Genomic DNA, 20,873 nt, shown 5'->3' on the forward strand with positions numbered 1-20,873 from the left:
GACAATGATACATACATGGTTTGTATTGTATAAAACCAGAAATATTTGATCTGTTCGATGTTCTCAACAGAAGACCAGGAAAATCAGGCTGTACGTCTCTTATTTTGAAGGCTACACCCCGGAAGCGGATCTTATGCAGCGCGCTTGAACCGCAGCACGAGGAAGCGACACCGGAGCTCGACTTGTTGATCGGAGCTGTTACACTTATTGACTTGTTGTTTCCGGGCGGTTCTGAAACGATGGACTAATCCGGGTCCCGGTGCGACGGTGTTAGCGGTTAGCTTGTTTGCTTCAGGTGACGTTTATTTGACAATATAACATGTCGGCAGGGGACCAGAGATCAACGTTTCTCTACAAGCTGCCTCCTCCGGTCCTGTGGGAGTTCTGCCTGGTCATGGACGGACTGTCGGACCTGGACTGGACTCGCTTCGGTGAGTTCGAACCAGAACCGGTCTGCTAGCTGCTAACGGCTAACAAGGTTTGAGTTAAAGCTTCGTGACAGCCTGAGTAACGTACACGAGTATTACTCTCATACTGAGGTCCAAGTACACAAGTATTACTCTCATACTGAGGTCCAAGTACACGAGTATTACTCTCATACTGAGGTCCAAGTACACAAGTATTACTCTCATACTGAGGTCCAAGTACACGAGTATTACTCTCATACTGAGGTCAATGTACACGAGTATTACTCTCATACTGAGGTCAAAGTATTACTCTCATACTGAGATCAAAGTACACAAGTATTACGCTCATGCTGAGGTCAAAGTATTACTCTCATACTGAGATCAAAGTACACAAGTATTACTCTCATGCTGAGGTCAAGGTATTACTCTCATACTGAGGTCAAAGTACACGAGTATTACTCTCATGCTGAGGTCAAAGTATTACTCTCATACTGAGATCAAAGTACACAAGTATTACTCTCATGCTGAGGTCAAGGTATTACTCTCATACTGAGGTCAAAGTACACGAGTATTACTCTCATGCTGAGGTCAAAGTATTACTCTCATACTGAGATCAAAGTACACAAGTATTACTCTCATGCTGAGGTCAAGGTATTACTCTCATACTGAGGTCAAAGTACACGAGTATTACTCTCATGCTGAGGTCAAAGTATTACTCATACTGAGGTCAAAGTACACGAGTATTACTCTCATGCTGAGGTCAAAGTATTACTCATACTGAGGTCAAAGTACACGAGTATTACTTCTCCATACTGAGGTCCAAGTACACGAGTATTACTCTCATACTGAGGTCAATGTACACGAGTATTACTCTCATACTGAGGTCAAAGTATTACTCTCATACTGAGATCAAAGTACACAAGTATTACGCTCATGCTGAGGTCAAAGTATTACTCTCATACTGAGGTCAAAGTACACGAGTATTACTTCTCCATACTGAGGTAAAAGTACACGAGTATTCCAATGAGCTTCAACTCTGGAGATGTTTACTCCTCAGTAAACGAGTGACTGAGTGACTGAGGTCAAGTATTGCCCTGATACTGATGTAAAAGTACACTGACAATGTGTTTATAGTTCTTTCGATTAATTGCTAACCTGTACTTTTGAGTCTGTATATATTGATTGATTGATTGTTTGTATTTGAAGCGTCAGAGGTCCTTGGGGATCAGACTGCTGTACGATTGGCCGAGAAGAGGGAGAGGCGGACCGACTGGGTGATGAACCAATGGTGTAACAGAAACGGGAGCGTCGGGGAGCTGCTCGAGCTGTTGGAGCGGCTGGAGATGCTCCGCCCCCGTGATGTCATCCTGCGCTGTGAGTTCTCTGACGACCTTTGACGACCTCTGATGTGGTAAGAGGTCAATCACTACAGCTGACTTCTGTCTCTGCAGGGGCCTCGAGTCTGAAGCCTTCCCCCGTCCCACCTCTTCCTTCTCATAAACAGTCTGAGGCCACGCCCACACTGAGCACTGTAAGAGTGGGCTACACAGGTAACACACACAGACGTAACAAACAAGCACATCTACACACACCTGCACGCAGGTAATGCACATACCTACACACAGGTGACACATACAACTGCAAACTACTCCTACCTACACACACACACGGGTGACGTTGCATACTCGTTGTGTAACCGTAACAACCTCACTGTTGTCCAAATGGAGACGATATCATTAGCCCAAAATTCCAATCATCTGGTCTCAGCTTCGGGCCATATTCTTTTATTTTGAAAGGGTTCCAAAGCTCCCGATCAGCAGTGGTTCAGGTTCCTGTGAATTGATAGTCAACATGTCCTTCTCCTTGTCCAGCCAATGAAGAAGGAGGAAGACCCCTCCCCAGACCGCCCCCTCCCCCCCCCATTCTGCACTCTGACGTCCCTCAAACTGCCCAGGTAACACACCTAAACACACACACACACACACAGTGATGTTGTAATATAACTATGATGACGATGCTGTTGCCACGCAGCCCCCCCAGTTGGTGTCGAGCAGCAGTGGGGTGATGTGCTGGTCTTATGAAGAGGTGCATGCTGGGACGGGGGGCTTCTCCCCCTCCCTGCAGGTGGGGGAGGGGGGGTTTGGAGTGGTGTACAGAGCGTCCCTGAGGAACACCGACTGTGCCGTCAAGAGACTGAAACAGGTCAGCTAATCACAGCTCAGATCAGAGTCACATGATCTTACTGTTCTGATGTCGCCAATCAATACCGATGGAACAGATCCGTGTTTCTATTGGCTGCACCCACAGAGGAGTGTCACACCGGCACACCTCTAATACCTGAGTGTTGACACGTGTCACTAGAGAAAGTGGACTGTGATTGGTCTGAGCTGTTGTTGTTGTTACAGGACTGTCTGCTGGACTGGATTCAGCTGAGGGAGAGTTTTCAGAATGAAGTGGACCAGCTGTCAAAGTGAGTACATATATACGTGTTTGTGTTTTTTATATTTAGACATATATATATATATATTTATGGTGGATTTGAAGCAGGTTTTACAGACGGGTCTGTGTGTCGATGGCTTTCCATCACAGTCTGCTGCATGAGGTCACGTCTCCCTGATAACTCGCTCTGAGTGACGGCTGCCTGTCAATGCGTGCAGGCAGCCTGACAGGGAGCAAACAGTGAGCAAAGTACCGGTACTTAAAATAGTCCAAATCATATTGTTTTCAAAGTAAAGGGTACCGCGGTACCTTTCTAGTACCGCAGTAGTTTCTATTACCCTGAAACCAAATCGTACGAGACGGTAGTGGAAGACGGAGAGGGCTTTTTGCATTAAAAGTAACGTCAGGGTGTCCTAACCTGCCTCGGTGGAGCGCGGTTTCAAAAAAAGGGTTCTGTTTTAAATGATCCTTGTGGTATTTTGACCAAAGTATGTTACAGACATTTCATTAATACCCCGAGGAACCATGTAAACCTGTGGTACAATGGGCACACGATGGGTCCTTTAACATTTTTAAGGCGATGGAAGAAAAAAAATACCGGAAACAGCGTGAAACCCCATGTGTCCAGGTCAGGGCAGTACTAGTTCTCTGTCCAGGTCAGGGCAGTACTAGTTCTCTGTCCAGGTCAGGGCAGTACTAGTTCTCTGTCCAGGTCAGGGCAATACTAGTTCTCTGTCCAGGTCAGGGCAGTACTAGTTCTCTGTCCAGGTCAGGGCAGTACTAGTTCTCTGTCCAGGTCAGGGCAGTACTAGTTCTCTGTCCAGGTCAGGGCAATACTAGTTCTCTGTCCAGGTCAGGGCAGTACTAGTTCTCTGTCCAGGTCAGGGCAATACTAGTTCTCTGTCCAGGTCAGGGCAGTACTAGTTCTCTGTCCAGGTCAGGGCAGTACTAGTTCTCTGTCCAGGTCAGGGCAGTACTAGTTCTCTGTCCAGGTCAGGGCAGTACTAGTTCTCTGTCCAGGTCAGGGCAGTACTAGTTCTCTGTCCAGGTCAGGACACCGTTACGTTTAAACAAACAGAGGCGCGACATACAGCAGAGATCTGTGCAGAGGAATTACGCTACGTGGCAAACCGACCACTCAAAGCACCGCTAGGCTAAGCTAGCTGCTAGGCTACTTCTACCTCAACATCTACCCTGCAGAGGACCACCACTGTGTCCCTAAAAGACAGTGGTTTGAAATTGTCCTGGCTAAATGTGGGACATGTTGGCACTTTAAACACGTCAAATGATGGAGAGTTGAGAGCAAAGTGCACAAGGACAACAGGAAGAGTCGCTAGTTCAACATGTTCCACCTCCAAGACGACTTCATGACTACAGGCCCGTCGCCCTGACCTCTGTAGTCATGAAGTCCTTAGAGCGCCTTGTCCTGTCCCACCTCAAAACCCTTAGCGACCTTTTATTGGACCCCTGCAGTTCCCCTAAAGAGCCAACTGGTCTGTAGACGGCGCAGCATGGCCCTTCATCCTCCAGCAGGATCCACCATCATTCCGTCTCTGCTGCAGGACGCGTGTTTTAACGTACTTATCTGTTTATATTATATTGTTAATTCTGGCTTGCTTCTTGATTCTTGCTTTCCATTATTTCTCTTTATCTTATTTTATTATATCTTATTCTTATATTGCACCAATTCACCAAGTCAAATTCCTCTATGTGTAACAAATGTGGCAGTAAATGGCTTCTGATGTGTGTGTGTGTGTGTGTGTGTTTATATACATACATACATGTGTGTGTGTGTGTGTGTGTATATGTGCATGTATACATACATACTGTATAAATGTGTGTGTATTTATATATGTATGTGCAATATATATACAACAATGTGATCACAGAAAACCATGAGGATTACAAATTGTAATGGTTGGCCGGCACTAATACACATATTGTGTGTGTTCTAGGTTCAGACATCCTCACATCGTGGATCTTTTGGGTTTCAGTGAAGGACCAGAAACAGTTTGTTTGATCTACAGCTACATGGAGCTGAGATCCCTGGAGGACCAGCTACACAAAGTAACGCGTATACACACACACACACACACACACACACAGACTCACACACACCATAACATAAACAATGTGTGTGCCCTCAGGAGTGTGTGTCTCTGACCTGGTCTCAGAGGGTGGGCGTTGTTAAAGGAGCCTCTGCGGCGCTGCAGTTCCTTCACTTCCCCCCCGACGGCCACGCGGCGCTGATCCACGGCGACGTAAAGAGGTGAGCAGACAATGATACGGCGTGACATCAAGACGGTGACGCCTACACAACATCACCTGCCTCCTCTCTGAACTCTGTGCTCAGCTCCTCCTCCTCTCTTCTTCTGCTGTCTCCTCAGCTCAAACATCCTGCTGGACCGCCACCTAGTGGCCAAGTTGGCCGATTTTGGTCTGGCCCGGTTGGCGCATCGCCGGCCCGCAGGTCGCTCGGCGGGCCAGACGGCATCAGTGGGTAAAACGGCGACGGTCAGAGGGACGCTGGCCTACCTTCCCGTAGAGTACGTGAGGAACGGGGAGCTCGGGACAGCTGTGGACGTCTACAGCTTCGGGGTGGTGAGACACACCGCCGAGGCTGATGGGAAACTTCCTTGCTCTCCTTGCTCTCTCTGAGCCGCTTCACACTGCTAGAGCAGCCTCTGTCTCTTCTGTCCTCGTCCTTCTGGACCTTTCAGGCGCTCGGTGTCTCAGGCTCTGCTCTCTCCCTTCTCTCGTCCTTCCTTGACGACCGCTCTTACTGGGTAACCACTGGAGTCCCCCAAGGCTCTGTCCTGGCTCCTCTCCTCTTCTCTGTGTACACCAACTGTTTTGACTCGCGTGGCTTCTCCTACCACAGCTATGCTGACGACACCCAACAAATCTGTTTTTTCCCCCAATCTGAGACACCGGTCATCTGAAGATTAACCTTGACGAGACTGAACTTCTTTTCCTTCCAGGGAAAGACTCTCCCACCAACAATCAGACTTTTTCCTTTGACTTACTCCGTACCAACCCCACCCTAACTGGTAGGAACCTCGGTGCGACACTCGACAGTCAATTTACCCCCACTGCCAACATTACGACAATATCATGTTCCTGTAGATACATGATGCACAACATCAGGACAATGCTCATCCTACTCCTTGACTACTATAACTCCACCTAGCAGGTCTACCTGCCAGCACCAACAGACCTCCGCAGCTCACCCAGAATGCAGCAGCTCGACTGGTCTTTAACCTTAATTCACCGACACTCCTTTCACTGGTCACCAGTCCTGGGTTTGGGTTAGATTAAATATCATCTGATCAATAAAGTCTTCGATGTCATCAGCCAGTTATGTCATCGTCTCTCATAAAATCTCTTGTGTTTCAGGTGTGGTGTACTATCTATACAATTGTTCATTATTACAGAGTGAGTCCTAGAATACTGAAGTAAAGATAGTAGTTTATAAACTAGTCTCAATGGTCCTACAGAGTGCAATGCAGTCTGGAGAAGCACCAGGATCTGTTTAGCTCCTTCCACCATTTAGGAGCAGGACAGCAAAGAGTGGAGATCTAGTCGAGTGTTTTGCTCTCAGTGAGGAGGAACAAGCAGTTTATCACATGCAGAGCGGAGAGTGCGGGTCGGGATGTCGGGTTGGACCAGGTCCTGGATGTAAGCTGGACCCCATCCATTCACAGCATGGCACGTGAGCACCATGTTTAGAACTGGATGAGCCACCGGTACCAGTGAAGAGAGCGGAGGAGTGGAGGAGTGAGGGAGAACTTAGGAAGGTTAAAGACCAGTGGAGCTGCTGCATTCTGGATGAGCTGCAGAGGTGGAATGGTGGTAGCAGGAGAATCTTTTCCCGGAAAGAGAAGTAGTTCCGTCTTGTCGGGGTTGATTTTCAGATGGTGGGCGGATCCACTGAGAGACGTCAGTCAGACAGGCAGAGATCCGAGTGAGGGAAGGAGAGGATTAGTTGGTGTCATCAGCATAGCTGTGGTAGGAGAAGCGAGCGAATGACAGCGCAGAGAGAGTTGGTGTAGAGCGAGAAGATGAGGGGACCCAGGACGGAACCCTGAGGAACTCCAGTAGTAAGAGGACAAGGTTCCGACACAGATCCTCTCCAGGTTACCCGGTAGGTGCGTCCGTCGAGGTAGGACGAGAGAAGGGAGAGAGCAGAGCCTGAGACACCAAGTTCCTGAAGGGAGGAGACAAGGATCTGCTGGTTGACTGTGTCAAATGCAGCAGAGACGTCCAGAAGGACGAGGACAGAGGAGAGAGAGGAGCTCTAGCAGTGTGGAGCTGCTCTGAGACAGCGAGGAGAGCAGTCTCTGTGGAACGGCCTTGAAGCCTGACTGGTGGGGGTCAAGGAGGTTGTTATGGTGGAGATAAGAGGAGAGCTGGTTAAAGATCACATGTTCAAGAGTTTTGGACAATCAGGGAAGAAGAGAGGAGGTCTGTAGTTGTTTTCTTCAGACGGGTTGAGGGTGGGTTTCTTCAGGAGAGGGTTGACTCTTCTCCTTCAGAGAAAACATCCAGATAACAGAGCATTGTTGATGAGACAGGTGAGGAAAGGAAGAAGGTCGGGAGTGATAGATTGTAGAAGATGTGATGGAATGGGGTCAAGAGGGCAGGTGGTTGGACGGGCAGAGGTTACTAGGGTAAGAACTTGGTTAGGAGACGGGGGTGAAGGAGGAGAGTGAGGGCGATAGAGGTGAAGCCAGTGGGACACGAGTAGGAGGAGGTGGGTTTGAGAAAGAGGAGCGTATGTCAGCTATTTTCTTGGTAAAGTCTAGAGAGGAGGACAGAGTTGAGAGGAGAGTCTCTGCAGCAGCGTCAGATGAGTGAGAAGGAGTCAGTAGAAGGGAGAGCTGATAGAACAGAGGAGAAGAGAGGGGGGGAGAGAGGAGGAGAGAGGGGGAGAGAGGAGGAGAGAGGAGGAGAGAGGGGGAGAGAGGAGGAGAACAGGTACAGAGTCAGTTAGTTACAGAGAGTAAGAGATGAAGAAGTGATCAGACACATGAAGTGGAGTCACAGAGAGGTTAGTGGTGGAGCAGTTTCTAGTGAAGATGTAGTCGAGGTGATTGGCGGCTTTGTGAGTAGGAGGAGAGGGACTGAGTGACCGAGCGAAAGAAGAAAGTAGGTGTAGGAGGTCCGATGACGTCTCTGTCTGGATGTTGAAGTCACCCAGGAGGACGAGTGGAGGGACATTTTCAGGGAGATTGGACAGGAGAATGACCCAAAACCTTTAGCTCTCCGTCCACTGGTGGGAGCATGCTCAGCTGGTCGTGTCTGTTTGTGCCCATCGGGACGGGAAAAAAAAAAACCGTTGCTGGGGGGACGGGTCACTCCCTTTATTGAACGGTGGGGAAACACTGAGTCACATTGTAACGCGACACAATCCTCCATCACGCGTCTCCTGGGTTTCAGGTGCTGTTGGAGGTTCTGACGGGACGTCGAGCTCTGGAGTTGGGCAGGAAGTCAGGAGAGACATACCTGGTGAGAACATAGAGACAGACAGACAGGGACAAACAGACTGTGATGGTTGTTTTAGTCATGTGGTTCTGGTTCTGATCCTGTAGAAGGACTTGGTGGAGGAGGTTGAGGAGAATCTGACTGGTTCGTCTGCAGAGGCCTGGAGAAAGCAGCTTGACCACCGGCTGATCCCAGGTCAGTGGGTTTGTACCAGCTGATAATGATGCTTGTGGACTGCTGTACTCATGATGTGTCTTCAGGGGACGCTGCGGAGCCGCCTGGCTGCATGGAGCTGGTGGACCTGGCTTGCAAGTGTCTGGACAAGAAGAGGAAGAAGAGGCCAGCGATGACAGAGGTCAGCAAGACCTGATGGTGATTCTGTAACCAGTCTGACTCCAGTCAAACTGTACTGTAACACCAGTCTATGTGCAGTCTAAACCCAGTCCAACACCAGTTTGACTACTCCAGCAAGAATCTGCCTCCAGTCTAACGCCAGTCCGACCCTCTGTTCTCCGCTCGCAGGTGTTTGATAAACTTCAGAATATCCACGTCTGCACGTGTCTGACCGGGACGTCGCCCCTCCATCACCCTGATCTTCACCCCCCCTCCCTGTCCTTACCCAAACCCCCCCACCCCCTGGACTCCAGTGTGGGACCGTTGTCCAACCAGCTGTCTAAACTGGGACCACTGGAGGACACATACCAGCTCTCCCAGTCCTCCCTGTTGTCCTCCTTCTGCTCCCTCACGGCTCCTCACTCCTCCTCCTCCCTCACCGGTCCATGTGAAACCGATGAGAGTCAAGGCTTCTCCCAGTATGACATTCGTTCCCAGTTCAGGTCTAACGAGACCAGCTCCAATTCTCCATCGCCAGCCACCAGAGACCATTACCACTGTCCAACTGGGCCCACAGAGTCCCAGGAGCCTTCGGTCCCCAGTGAAGACCAGTACAACTTCCCTCCCCCCCGAGGACCAGACACTAAAGGGCTCTGTGGTGTCCCAGAATGCTTCTCTCCTGTGGGGCCCCTGCAGTCGTTGTCCCCGGAGCCCTCGGGTCCCTCAGCAGGTTGTTAAAGGAGCCGATCTATAATAAAGGTTGTGTTGGACTTGTGTTGCGTACTAATCCACTTCCTGTGTTTCAGTCCTCATGATTCCCAGTCAGCAGCGTTTCCTGCACAAAGAGCAAAGGATTCAAGCGGCTCAGCTGCTGTCGTCTGATAACCTCTGTACGTAAATCACTGAGACGCTCTTCTCCATTTCCTCACATGTCCTCCCTTCATCATCGTCACGTTACCTGGTGTCCTTCCCTCAGATGGAGGGAGGCGTTCTGACCAGGGACCGGAGGAGAGCGACGAGTACCTTGCTCAGCACGACTGAACTCTTCCAGAGTCTGATCCTGAATCCCGACTGTGAAGAATAATCAATGTTTGTTCTGTGAACTGTTTGGTAGAACGTGTGAAGAACAACGTTCACGAAGTTTATACAAATCAATAAACACACAGCCTTCATGTACAGAACGTGAAGGTTTGATATCAAACCTGCAGTCTAATCGCTGCTTTATCGTAGGACAACACTGTACATCGTGGTGTGTTCACTGTACATCGTGGTGTGTTCACTGTACATCGTGGTGTGTTCAGGGTACATCGTGGTGTGTTCACTGTACATCGTGGTGTGTTCAGGGTACATCGTGGTGTGTTCACTGTACATCGTGGTGTGTTCAGGGTACATCGTGGTGTGTTCAGGGTACATCGTGGTGTGTTCAGGGTACATCGTGGTGTGTTCACTGTACATCGTGGTGTGTTCAGGGTACATCGGGGGGTGTTCAGGGTACATCGTGTACATAGTGGTGTGTTTAGTGTACATAGTGGTGTGTTTAGTGTACATCGTGTACATCGTGGTGTGTTCACTGTAGATCGTGGTGTGTTCAGGGTACATAGTGGTGTGTTTAGTGTACATCGGGGTGTGTTTAGTGTACATCGTGTACATAGTGGTGTGTTTAGTGTACATCGGGGTGTGTTTAGTGTACATCGTGTACATAGTGGTGTGTTTAGTGTACATAGTGGTGTGTTTAGTGTACATCGTGTACATAGTGGTGTGTTTAGTGTACATCGGGGTGTGTTTAGTGTACATCGTGTACATAGTGGTGTGTTTAGTGTACATCGGGGTGTGTTTAGTGTACATCGTGTACATAGTGGTGTGTTTAGTGTACATAGTGGTGTGTTTAGTGTACATCGTGTACATAGTGGTGTGTTTAGTGTACATCGGGGTGTGTTTAGTGTACATCGTGTACATAGTGGTGTGTTTAGTGTACATCGGGGTGTGTTTAGTGTACATAGCGGTGTGTTTAGTGTACATAGTGGTGTGTTTAGTGTACATCGTGTACATAGTGGTGTGTTTAGTGTACATCGGGATGTGTTTAGTGTACATAGTGGTGTGTTTAGTGTACATAGCGGTGTGTTTAGTGTACATCGGGGTGTATTTAGTGTACATAGTGGTGTGTTTAGTGTACATCGTGTACATAGTGGTGTGTTTAGTGTACATCGGGGTGTGTTTAGTGTACATAGTGGTGTGTTTAGTGTACATCGGGGTGTTTTTAGTGTACATAGTGGTGTGTTTAGTGTACATCGTGTACATAGTGGTGTGTTTAGTGTACATCGGGGTGTATTTAGTGTACATAGTGGTGTGTTTAGTGTACATCGTGTACATAGTGGTGTGTTTAGTGTACATCGGGGTGTGTTTAGTGTACATAGTGGTGTGTTTAGTGTACATCGTGTACATAGTGGTGTGGACCCTAATAATAATCCTCATAATTGAAACTATAATGACATTGATAGTAATAATGAAATGACTTATAATAATGAGAATATTAGTCATCAATCATGTAATAATATGAATGGGTGTAAAGCATGTGATAATATGTGATAATATGTGATAAGGGACTTTCCTGTACACATGTGTTGTGTAATATATACATACAATATTCTATTATACTCAATGAATCTCAGATTATTTAAATTATATATATATATATTAATAGAACTTCATATACTCTCCCCCAAACACACTAGTACACAGTATGATGTACTATTTATATATATATATATATACACTGTACATTTATTCTTTCTCAGATCTTTCATGGATTCAGTTTATGGATTCAACACAGGAAGACAAAGCGTTTATTTAATGATTATTCCATTTAAAATAAGTGATTATCGATCTGTTTGATCCGTCAACACATGCGAGTCCGTGCGCGCGGACGTGCGCATTCCCGAGTCGTTGTGAGCGCGCCTCGCGGTGCTGATGGAGCGGCTCCTCATTCAGGCTGCTGCTTTATCGATGAGGAGGAAGAGGAGGAGAAGGAAGATGAAGAGCGAGGATCCTTCATCCGATCACACCATCGATCTGCGATGATCGATCATCGGGGCGGCCGCGCCGATCGGCTCGTCTGATCCCGGATGGGAGCAGTGATTCTATCGATCGATCACACCTGAGGTGAGACGATCAGCGGACCGGAGGGCGGCGGCAGGTCCGCGGGTTCGATCCCCGGCGGAGGACGGCCAGGTAGGAGCCTCCGCGGAGAAGCGGGTCACTTTGAGTCCACCCGGCTCGTGGCGGCAGGGCTCCACGGTGACGTCATAAAGGTGTGGTGTCCTCCAGCTGTCACGAGCTCCTCTTCAATTCGGCTCTTCGGTTGTAACCAGATCTCTGCGGGAAAGCGTCTGACACGTGAGCCACGTGTATTTCATCAGCGACCACGTTGGTCAACCTGTTGTTATTATGGGCCACGTGCCACTTTGAAGGGACGGCTCGGTGTTTACCTGTTCACCTGTTCGCCTGTCTACCGGCACACTGACAAAACGGAAGTCACCATTCTCTGACTTCCTGTTACCGATGCCAGCGTTCATCAGTGATAATAATAGTACATTTAATTTGACACGATACATCGATTACAAGATATGTACTTGTCTGCTTCGCACCTGTAAAGAGAGCAGGAAACAAACAGGAAGTTATAAACGGTCACTTCCGGTTAGATCTGTAGTTTCACAGTTCTGATTCATCCATTTAATGTAAGTGCTGCAGTTAGTTAGTGTGTTAGTGGAGGTAGAGTCTGAAGAGGTGTGTCTTTAGTCTGAAGATGTGAAGGCTCTCTGTGGTCCTGGTGTCTTCAGAGACCTCCTTCCACCATTTAGGAGCAGGACAGCAAAGAGTGGAGATCTAGTCGAGTGTTTTGCTCTCAGTGAGGAGGAACAAGCAGTTTATCACATGCAGAGCAGAGAGGTCAGAGGTCGGGATGTCGGGTTGGACCAGGTCCTGGATGTAAACTGGACCCCATCCATTCACAGCGGGGTACGTGAGCACCATGTTTAGAACTGGATGAGCCACCGGTACCAGTGAAGAGAGCGGAGGAGTGGAGGAGTGAGGGAGAACTTAGGAAGGTTAAAGACCAGTGGAGCTGCTGCATTCTGGATGAGCTGCAGAGGTGGAATGGTGGTAGCAGGAGACCTGCAGGAGGGAGTTACAGGAGTCCAGGAGGGAGACGACAAGAGCCTGAATCAGTACCTGCGCTGCCTTCCATCCATAAAAACGTGGATCCAAGAAGCTCCCTTAAAATAAGACTGTTAAAGAGTTTTAGTAGATTCTCATTTACATTGAAGAGAACTGTTCACTTAAATATATATTTATGTATATGTAAATATACACATTCATGTATTTCCAAATCATATTTCTAAATGTTTCCAAAAACTACTTTACCCATGTGCCTCAGCTTCTGTTGCTATGGAGACAACTCCATCGACAGGAGTGATGTGATGATTACATCATAATCAGAAGCTGCTGCCCGGCAACAGAGTCTGAAGCTCTTTCATTCGATGGCTCTTACACCAATGCACTCTGGGACTTTAACTCTTTTTATTATAAGAGTTAGTTCTGTCTGTGTGATGACACCCAGTTGACAGATTCCACACAAACACACAAACTGAAGGTCCGTGGGTTAAAAGGTTATTGGCTCCCCGGCTGGAGCTCTCAACCAATCAGCTTTGAGTATTCAGAGTTGGGATTTTCTATATTGTTGCCATGCGGAGAATTGGCTGCCTGACCTACATTTATCCCCCACACACACACACACACATTCTCAGACATGCACACTCATTCGTCATGTCTTACCTGTGTGTGTGTGTGTGTGTGTGTGTGTGTGTGTGTGTGTTTTGCAGGCTTCAGTAGGAAGAGGAAGACAAATCTCTCCTACATTTAGACTAAAGCTAAATATTAAACGTACTGCAGTTGTATCTCTCTTTTCTTCTGGCCACTGAAAGCTCTTTAGTTAAACATGACATCACCCTCCTGCACACAAGTGTCTCGCCATGTGGAACCTCCACTTTGGTCATCACACTTTTCTTTGTCTGTCTCTGTTTTTCTCTCCGCTTGTCTCTGTTCATTCTGGATGCTCCTTCGCCTCCTCCTCTCCTCCTTTTGTTTTCTTCTCAGGTCAAAGCTCCTGAAGAGCCTTTCTCTCCCTAGAGGCCAAAGTGCGGCTAACACGTAGCAGCTAGCAGCTAGCAGCTAGCCCCAGGCGTCCTGAGGGCTCCAGGCTGTTGGATGGCTGAAGGAGTGAAGTACTGGAGCTCTAATGAACCCAGGTGACCTACTGGTTGACTGACTGACTGTCAATGAGTGTTCTGCAGCAAGCCTGAATGTGTTTCCTTCACAGTGACTCTCCAACATTATGAAGAGATGAAGATTTCATCCCCTTTGTGTTGATTGTATGGGAAAACACCAGCCATGGAGGTCAAAGGTCGATTAACCTCTGCACCTGGTGAGAAAAGACAGGAGCAATGTGCTGTTGAAGTGTGTCAACGAGAACAGCTGTGTCTCAAAGTCGCTAGGCTGCATCCTTGTAGCCTGCATCCTTGTAGGCTGCATCCTTGTAGCCTGCATCCTTGTAGCCTGCAGCCTTGTAGCCTGCATCCTTGTAGCCTGCAGCCTTCGTAGACCTGGCTGGTCCTCCAACAACCGCATAGGCTGAACGGACCGGTCTCTGAATTGGGACGGTCTGTCCTACGGGGGGACTTCCTGCCTGCGTCATCAGCTTTACCTCCACTGCTCCCGTTGCCTAGCAACCTGCTGCAGAGTGAAAGCCTGAAGGCCGGCGTCTGCGTCTGCGTCGACGCACTCGTTTCACTTCATGGTTCTGCGTGTGTTGCAGAGCGATTCGCACACTGCTGCTTTTCATCACGGACACATTTGTCCCGTATTTTCATCCACGACTTTGTTCCTCTCGACCGGCAAACCGGCGTTTGCGGCGATCTCCCTCCGTGAAACCAACCCGCTTCTGAACCCGCCAATGACGGCTCGTATAAGCGTCATATTTACGCATTTCTTCCCACAAAAGCTCTTCAATGTCTCGACACACACAAGGACGCAAGGAGGCGTGAAAAGCCACACAAGGGACACACAAAGGGGTCTTGTGTGCCCCTTGTGTGGCTCTAAAATACAGATGGAGAAGATAATCTTCTTATTTCTTTTCATTTAGAACTTCTCCTCTGGAGCACGAAGCATTTCAGCCTGAAACGTGTTCTGGTTATTTTATATTAGATTAAATCAGTCAGGACTTCAGCTACAAGTCATAATGCAGTGTGTGTGTGTGTGTGTGTGTCTGTGTGTGTGTGTGTGTGTGTCTGTGTGTGTGTGTGTGTGTGTGTGTGTGTGTGTGTCTGTGTGTGTGTGTGTGTGTGTCTGTGTGTGTGTGTGTGTGTGTCTGTGTGTGTGTGTCTGTGTGTGTGTGTCTGTGTGTGTGTGTGTGTGTGTCTGTGTGTGTGTGTGTGTGTGTGTGTGTGTGTGTGTGTGTGTGTCTGTGTGTGTGTGTGTGTGTGTCTGTGTGTGTGTGTGTCTGTGTGTGTGTGTGTGTGTCTGTGTGTGTGTGTGTGTGTGTCTGTGTGTGTGTGTCTGTGTGTGTGTGTGTGTGAGCAGACCCTCTCAGGAAGCACAGGGAGCGAATGGCAGCGCTGCAGGAGCGGAGGCGGAGCCTGCAGACGCTGCTGAGCGCCCGAGTGGCTGAGCTGAGACGCGTCTGTCTGCAGGAGGCGGTGAGGACACACATAGCCCCTCCCCCCAGAGGGGATTATCCAATCAGATCTCATCACGGCGGTGTACCAGACTCACAGAGTGTGTTGTTCTTGTTTAGGAGCTGACGGGGGCGCTGCCCAGTGACTTCCCCCTAGAGGCGGGGGAGAAACCCCCCTCTGTGCCCCCGAGACGTGGGACGTCCCGCGAAGCAAACAGAAAGTGCCAAGTAGAGGTGGGTCATGTGACCTTGTGAGTAGCGATCTGCTACCTTCTACACAAACACGCCTCCTTGTGTTTCAGGAGGAAAACTCTCAGCGTTCAAAGCCGAAGAAAACTTTGTTCAGTGCAGCTTTGCGGAAACACAGCGACCCTGAACACAACACACAGACACACACGCAGCACGGCAAAAGGACCGTACACCGAGGCTGCCACACAGGTAACACACCTACACGCACACGCACACATGTGGTTGCAGGACGATGACTGAATGTGTGTGTGTGTTTCCAGATGACACAGTGAGGTCAGACAGCGGCTCCACTTCAGACTCTGCAGGTCTAGAAAACGGTAACAAGTCACATGAATAAATCACAGTCCATCCAGGAGAAAGACACATGAACATGAAGAGAGAGCGCTCATGTGATTGGGTGAAAATGAGGGAGACATCTGATTGGCTACAGGTCCATGTTGTCCATTTGTGGATCTACTCATATCAGAAGACCCACAAACAAATATAAACATACACACACATACACACACATCCACGCACATACACACACATACACACACATCCACGCACATACACACACATACACGCACATACACGCACATACACACACATACACGCACATACACGCACATACACACACATACACACACACACACACACACACACACACACACACACACATACACACACATACACGCACATACACACACATACACACACATACACGCACATACACGCACATACACACACATACACGCACATACACGCACATACATACACATACACGCACATACACACACATACACGCACATACACGCACATACATACACATACACGCACATACACGCACATACACGCACATACACGCACACATACACGCACATACACGCACATACACGCACATACACGCACATACATACACGCACATACACGCACATACATACACGCACATACACGCACATACACGCACATACATACACGCACATACACGCACATACATACACGCACATACATACACACACATACACGCACATACACGCACATACACGCACATACACGCACATACACGCACATACACCCACATACACGCACATACATACACGCACATACACGCACATGCACGCGCATACACGCACATACACGCACATACACACACATACACGCACATACACACACATACACGCACATACACGCACATACACGCACATACATACACGCACATACACGCACATGCACGCGCATACACGCACATACACGCACATACACACACATACACGCACATACACGCACATACACGCACATACACGCACATACACACACATACACGCACATACACGCACATACACGCACATACACACACATACACGCACATACACACACAGACACACACAGACACGCACATACACGCACATACACGCACATACACGCACATACACGCACATACACGCACATACACGCACATACACCCACATACACGCACATACATACACGCACATACACGCACATGCACGCGCATACACGCACATACACGCACATACACACACATACACGCACATACACACACATACACGCACATACACGCACATACACGCACATGCACGCACAATCCTCCGTATCCTGACCATATGTTTGTAGTTGACTAATTTGTTCTCTTGTTATTATGTTATTATGTATCGTCCCTTAAGACAAGACAAGCAAAGATAAAATAAAGTTGTTTTTTTAAATCAAAAGAATCTCTATCTGTCTCTGTCTCTGTCTCTCAGATGACGGTGTGTCTGGTCCTCTCCTCGTCTCCTCTGGTTCTCCAGTTAAACTCTTCTCCCAGAACAAAACCAGCAGGAACTCTCTGCACATCAGGTGCACACACACACACACACACAGACACAGACACACACACACAGACACACACACACACACACACACACACACACACACAGATAACCGTCAGCGTTGAGCTAACTGTTAGCAGCTACATTACACCATTCTGTCTTTCAGGACTGACCATCCAGAGACTCTCCAGATTTATAAGCCCCTCCCTCTGCCTCCCCCCCATCTTCCCCCTCCACCCCCCCGCTCCTGGGACTCCTCTGGCCCCTCCGATACCGGCGGGGTCCGGTTCAACGCAGCTTGTCATAGCAACAGCTCAGAGGACAGGGGTTTGATGGTCAGAGGAGAGACCCTGCTGGAGGGACCAACCACGGGGATGACCAGCAACGGGCTCACTGAGGGGGCGGAGGTGGGCCGGTGGAGGGGAGGGGGGTATAGTGAGGTCCTGCTAGACTATGTGTGGGGAAAACAGCGGCACCTGCAGCCCAACAGCCAGCATCCAATCCCATGCAACTACCAGCTGCTCTTCAATGGTTACTCCTCCCAGCAGCCTCTAGGAGACCCCCCAACCTACCGCACCCACCTGGGGGACCAGCGCCGGGTCAGGGTGACACGCACCAAGTCCTGCGGCCCCTTCCTCCCATTGCAGAAGGGTCAGGCGGATACCAATGATTCTCCTCTGTCTGCTATTCAGCCAGACCCCCACCCCTTCCTGCTGCCCCCCCGGCCACCACAGCTGCCCCCTGTTCAGGACGCACAGCTGGAAGAGGCCACCAGGAGCCTACACAAGACCCTTGCACTGGAAGGTAGGCACCGTCCAATGCTGCTCCATCACGAGCTGAGCTGGAAGTAAACAGTGCACCACAAACCAGTCCATCATTGACCAGTCCACCATAAACCAGTCCACCATAAACCAGTCCATCATTGACCAGTCCACCATAAACCAGTCCACCATAAACCAGTCCATCATTGACCAGTCCACCATAAACCAGTCCATCATTGACCAATCCACCATAAACCAGTCCATCATTGACCAGTCCACCATAAACCAGTCCATCAACCAGTCCATCATTGACCAGTCCACCATAAACCAGTCCATCATTGACCAGTCCATCATTGACCAGTCCACCATAAACCAGTCCATCATTGACCAGTCCACCAAAACCCAGTCCATCAACCAGTCCATCATTGACCAGTCCACCAAAAGCGAGTCCACTATCAACCAAAATATATAATAATATTTCTGATGTGGAAGCCAACTGAGTTTATTGATCCTTGCAGTTAATTGAACTCAAGGGTCGACCTAAGAAAACGTCAAGGAGGAGGTTGTCTGTTAATCCACGGGGTGTGTGTGTGTGATTGACAGGTCTAAGGGACTGGTACCTGAGGAACACAAAAGGCTCCGCCCACCAAAACCCGGCCAACGGAAAGATTAGCACAGGGGGCATCGATCAGGTCGGAGGGGGAGGAGCTCTGCAGAGCGACCTGAGGACTCACGTTGTAATCCAGCAGTCCACCTATTGGACGGAGAAGAGTCAACGTCCCACCCTGGCGCATTCTTCCACGTTCCACGGACAGCCATTCCAGGGCAGGTAGGAGTCGGCTCACCTGCACAGGTAGCCCTCCAGCTGTGCCGGACCAGCTGATTCTCTCTCTCTCTCTCTCTCAGGTCCATGAAGGGCCCTCTCTACCACAACTCCTTCCCTCCCCACACACATGAAGACCAGCCGTCTCCTGGAACTCTGGTCTAGCTCAGCGACCAATCAGGACGCGAGCTGATAGAAACTCCGACCAATCCTGGGATTCAGCTGAAGCCCCGCCTCTCGTGAGGTCACACGGAAGGTGACAATGTCACTGTCCTGAGAGAGGCTGCGATTTGTCCTCGTGGTGGCATTCCAGATGCTCAAACTGCAAAGGATTTCTGGGTAATAAAACATGCCAAACCTAGCATGTAGTGAACTACAGGTATCGTGTTTACACTTTCTATGATGTCTTCAATCTATTCGCTCAGACAATCAGGAAAAGAAACATATTTTTTTTAACTTCTGACTGACAACTGACCGATATTTACCAGCTCAAACCAGCAGACCTTTTGATGAGGTGTGAGGGATCGGATCAGGTGACCTCAGGTGAATCAGACAGGAACCAGCAGGTGAGACTCAGGTATTCTTAGTTTGAGCACAGGGCATAAGGGTTAGGGTTAGGGTTAGGGTTAGGGTTAGCACAATAGCAACACCAGGGTGCGCTTTACTTTCCTCATTCATTCATTCACTCTGTATCAGTTTACACATATGAACTAAATAAGATGTTACGTTAAAGACTAAAGTGTTTTCTGGAAGACGTCACGTCCTTTTCTGGACGATCCTGTTGATGAAGAAGCGCTTTTACTCCTCAGGCTGTTAAACACGTCAGGAGAGAATATTGAGGCCGATTAGATATATTCTCATTTCCAAATGACTACTTGTTTGAACACTATCGTTTTTCTTCACCGTCCATCAAATATGTCCATGACCTCAGCCGTCCTCATAGAAGTAACGTCCCCATGGTGGACGTGCTCTCACATACGAGCACATTCTTTGTGTAGTATCACGTGTTTTCCTTTACAACATTAGAATATCAGTAAAGCTGCTGCATGCAGAGCCGTGAGAAACGTCTTTTAAACCTTTTTGTTGGACACAAACCAGTGAGACGTTAAAGAGGAGTTCAGCAGGACGCACCTGAAGGAAACACATTACAGGTCCAACACCATCGTACAGCTTATACCAGCGATATTATTCTAAATATGAGCATGTGTGTGTATTTCCAGCCTGTGTGTAGTGCATTCTAACAAACAGAGAGGTGTCAACTCTGAGTCAACCTACTCCAAGTTGATTGAACCAACTCTAAACAGCCAAAACAGAGTTTGTCAAACCTCCTACTTGAAACAACCCTGCAACAACAATATAACACCAGCGACAACAACAACAACAACAACAACAACAACGTATCACTGGGAACAACCAATCCAATCAATGCCATCCGTTCTGAGGGATGTTCACACTTGATGTTGACAGACATAATTGATCCGTTGTCCAGCTGAGGGTTGAGCTTCCTGTTACCCAGAGGGCACCACGGCAGGATGCGGCCCTAATGATGGTACCAGGTGTGAACAGAACCAAATCCAGATCCAGTCTGAGAGCAATAAGAGGACCAGGGAGTCCATGATGTGCTCCGAACCTTTGCAGTGACAATCAGACGATGATGTCACGGAGTCGATTGATCCGTTTATTGATCGACCGCACTCAGCCTGTTTTCTAATCAGCTTTAGGGAACTCTTTTATACAAATATCCCTGAACTCAACATGAATGAAATGCAATTTTTCTAAAGTGTTTGATGGTGTCAGAAAGACTTTAATGATCCATTGAAGTGTTGATGACTGATTATTTAT

At 48.6% G+C, this 20,873-nt stretch overlaps 2 protein-coding genes across 8 annotated transcripts in view; both read left to right on the plus strand.

Moving 5' to 3' along the window:
* Window positions 1-56: 56 nt before the first annotated feature.
* irak1 (interleukin-1 receptor-associated kinase 1) lies at window positions 57-9,864 on the plus strand. Of its 2 annotated transcripts, none has more exons than XM_040170024.2 (15): window positions 57-431; window positions 1,614-1,781; window positions 1,859-1,957; window positions 2,279-2,361; window positions 2,439-2,609; window positions 2,813-2,877; window positions 4,802-4,913; window positions 4,994-5,115; window positions 5,234-5,447; window positions 8,286-8,354; window positions 8,438-8,525; window positions 8,591-8,685; window positions 8,853-9,393; window positions 9,470-9,553; window positions 9,640-9,864. In XM_040170024.2, the coding sequence occupies exons 1-15, from the start codon at window positions 320-322 to the stop codon at window positions 9,702-9,704; spliced, it is 2,088 nt and encodes a 695-aa protein (XP_040025958.2). In that variant the 5' UTR covers window positions 57-319; the 3' UTR covers window positions 9,705-9,864. The 2 variants fall into 2 exon arrangements, with proteins under 2 accessions (XP_040025958.2, XP_040025959.2); XM_040170025.2 differs by having other exon boundaries at window positions 130-431; window positions 1,620-1,781.
* Window positions 9,865-11,551: 1,687 nt separating this feature from the next.
* ccdc120a (coiled-coil domain containing 120a) overlaps window positions 11,552-20,873 on the plus strand; it is a 10,056-nt gene continuing 734 nt past the window's right edge. The window contains exons 1-11 of one of the 6 annotated variants that reach the window (XM_078080868.1): window positions 11,554-11,971; window positions 13,815-13,966; window positions 14,038-14,142; window positions 15,297-15,412; window positions 15,511-15,624; window positions 15,693-15,828; window positions 15,900-15,956; window positions 17,382-17,475; window positions 17,614-18,251; window positions 18,812-19,037; window positions 19,115-20,873. The exon at window positions 19,115-20,873 is cut by the window's right edge and continues 734 nt beyond it. In XM_078080868.1, the coding sequence (XP_077936994.1) occupies window positions 14,109-14,142; window positions 15,297-15,412; window positions 15,511-15,624; window positions 15,693-15,828; window positions 15,900-15,956; window positions 17,382-17,475; window positions 17,614-18,251; window positions 18,812-19,037; window positions 19,115-19,196 (1,497 nt within the window). In that variant the 5' untranslated portion in view covers window positions 11,554-11,971; window positions 13,815-13,966; window positions 14,038-14,108 and the 3' untranslated portion in view covers window positions 19,197-20,873. Of the gene's footprint in view, window positions 11,972-13,814; window positions 13,967-14,037; window positions 14,143-15,296; window positions 15,413-15,510; window positions 15,625-15,692; window positions 15,829-15,899; window positions 15,957-17,381; window positions 17,476-17,613; window positions 18,252-18,811; window positions 19,038-19,114 lie in introns of all 6 variants that reach the window. The other 5 variants (XM_078080866.1, XM_078080880.1, XM_078080874.1 and 2 more) reach the window with 5 other exon arrangements.

This window comes from Gasterosteus aculeatus, chromosome 2, assembly GCF_964276395.1.
Source record: "Gasterosteus aculeatus chromosome 2, fGasAcu3.hap1.1, whole genome shotgun sequence".
NCBI lineage: Eukaryota > Metazoa > Chordata > Actinopteri > Perciformes > Gasterosteidae > Gasterosteus > Gasterosteus aculeatus.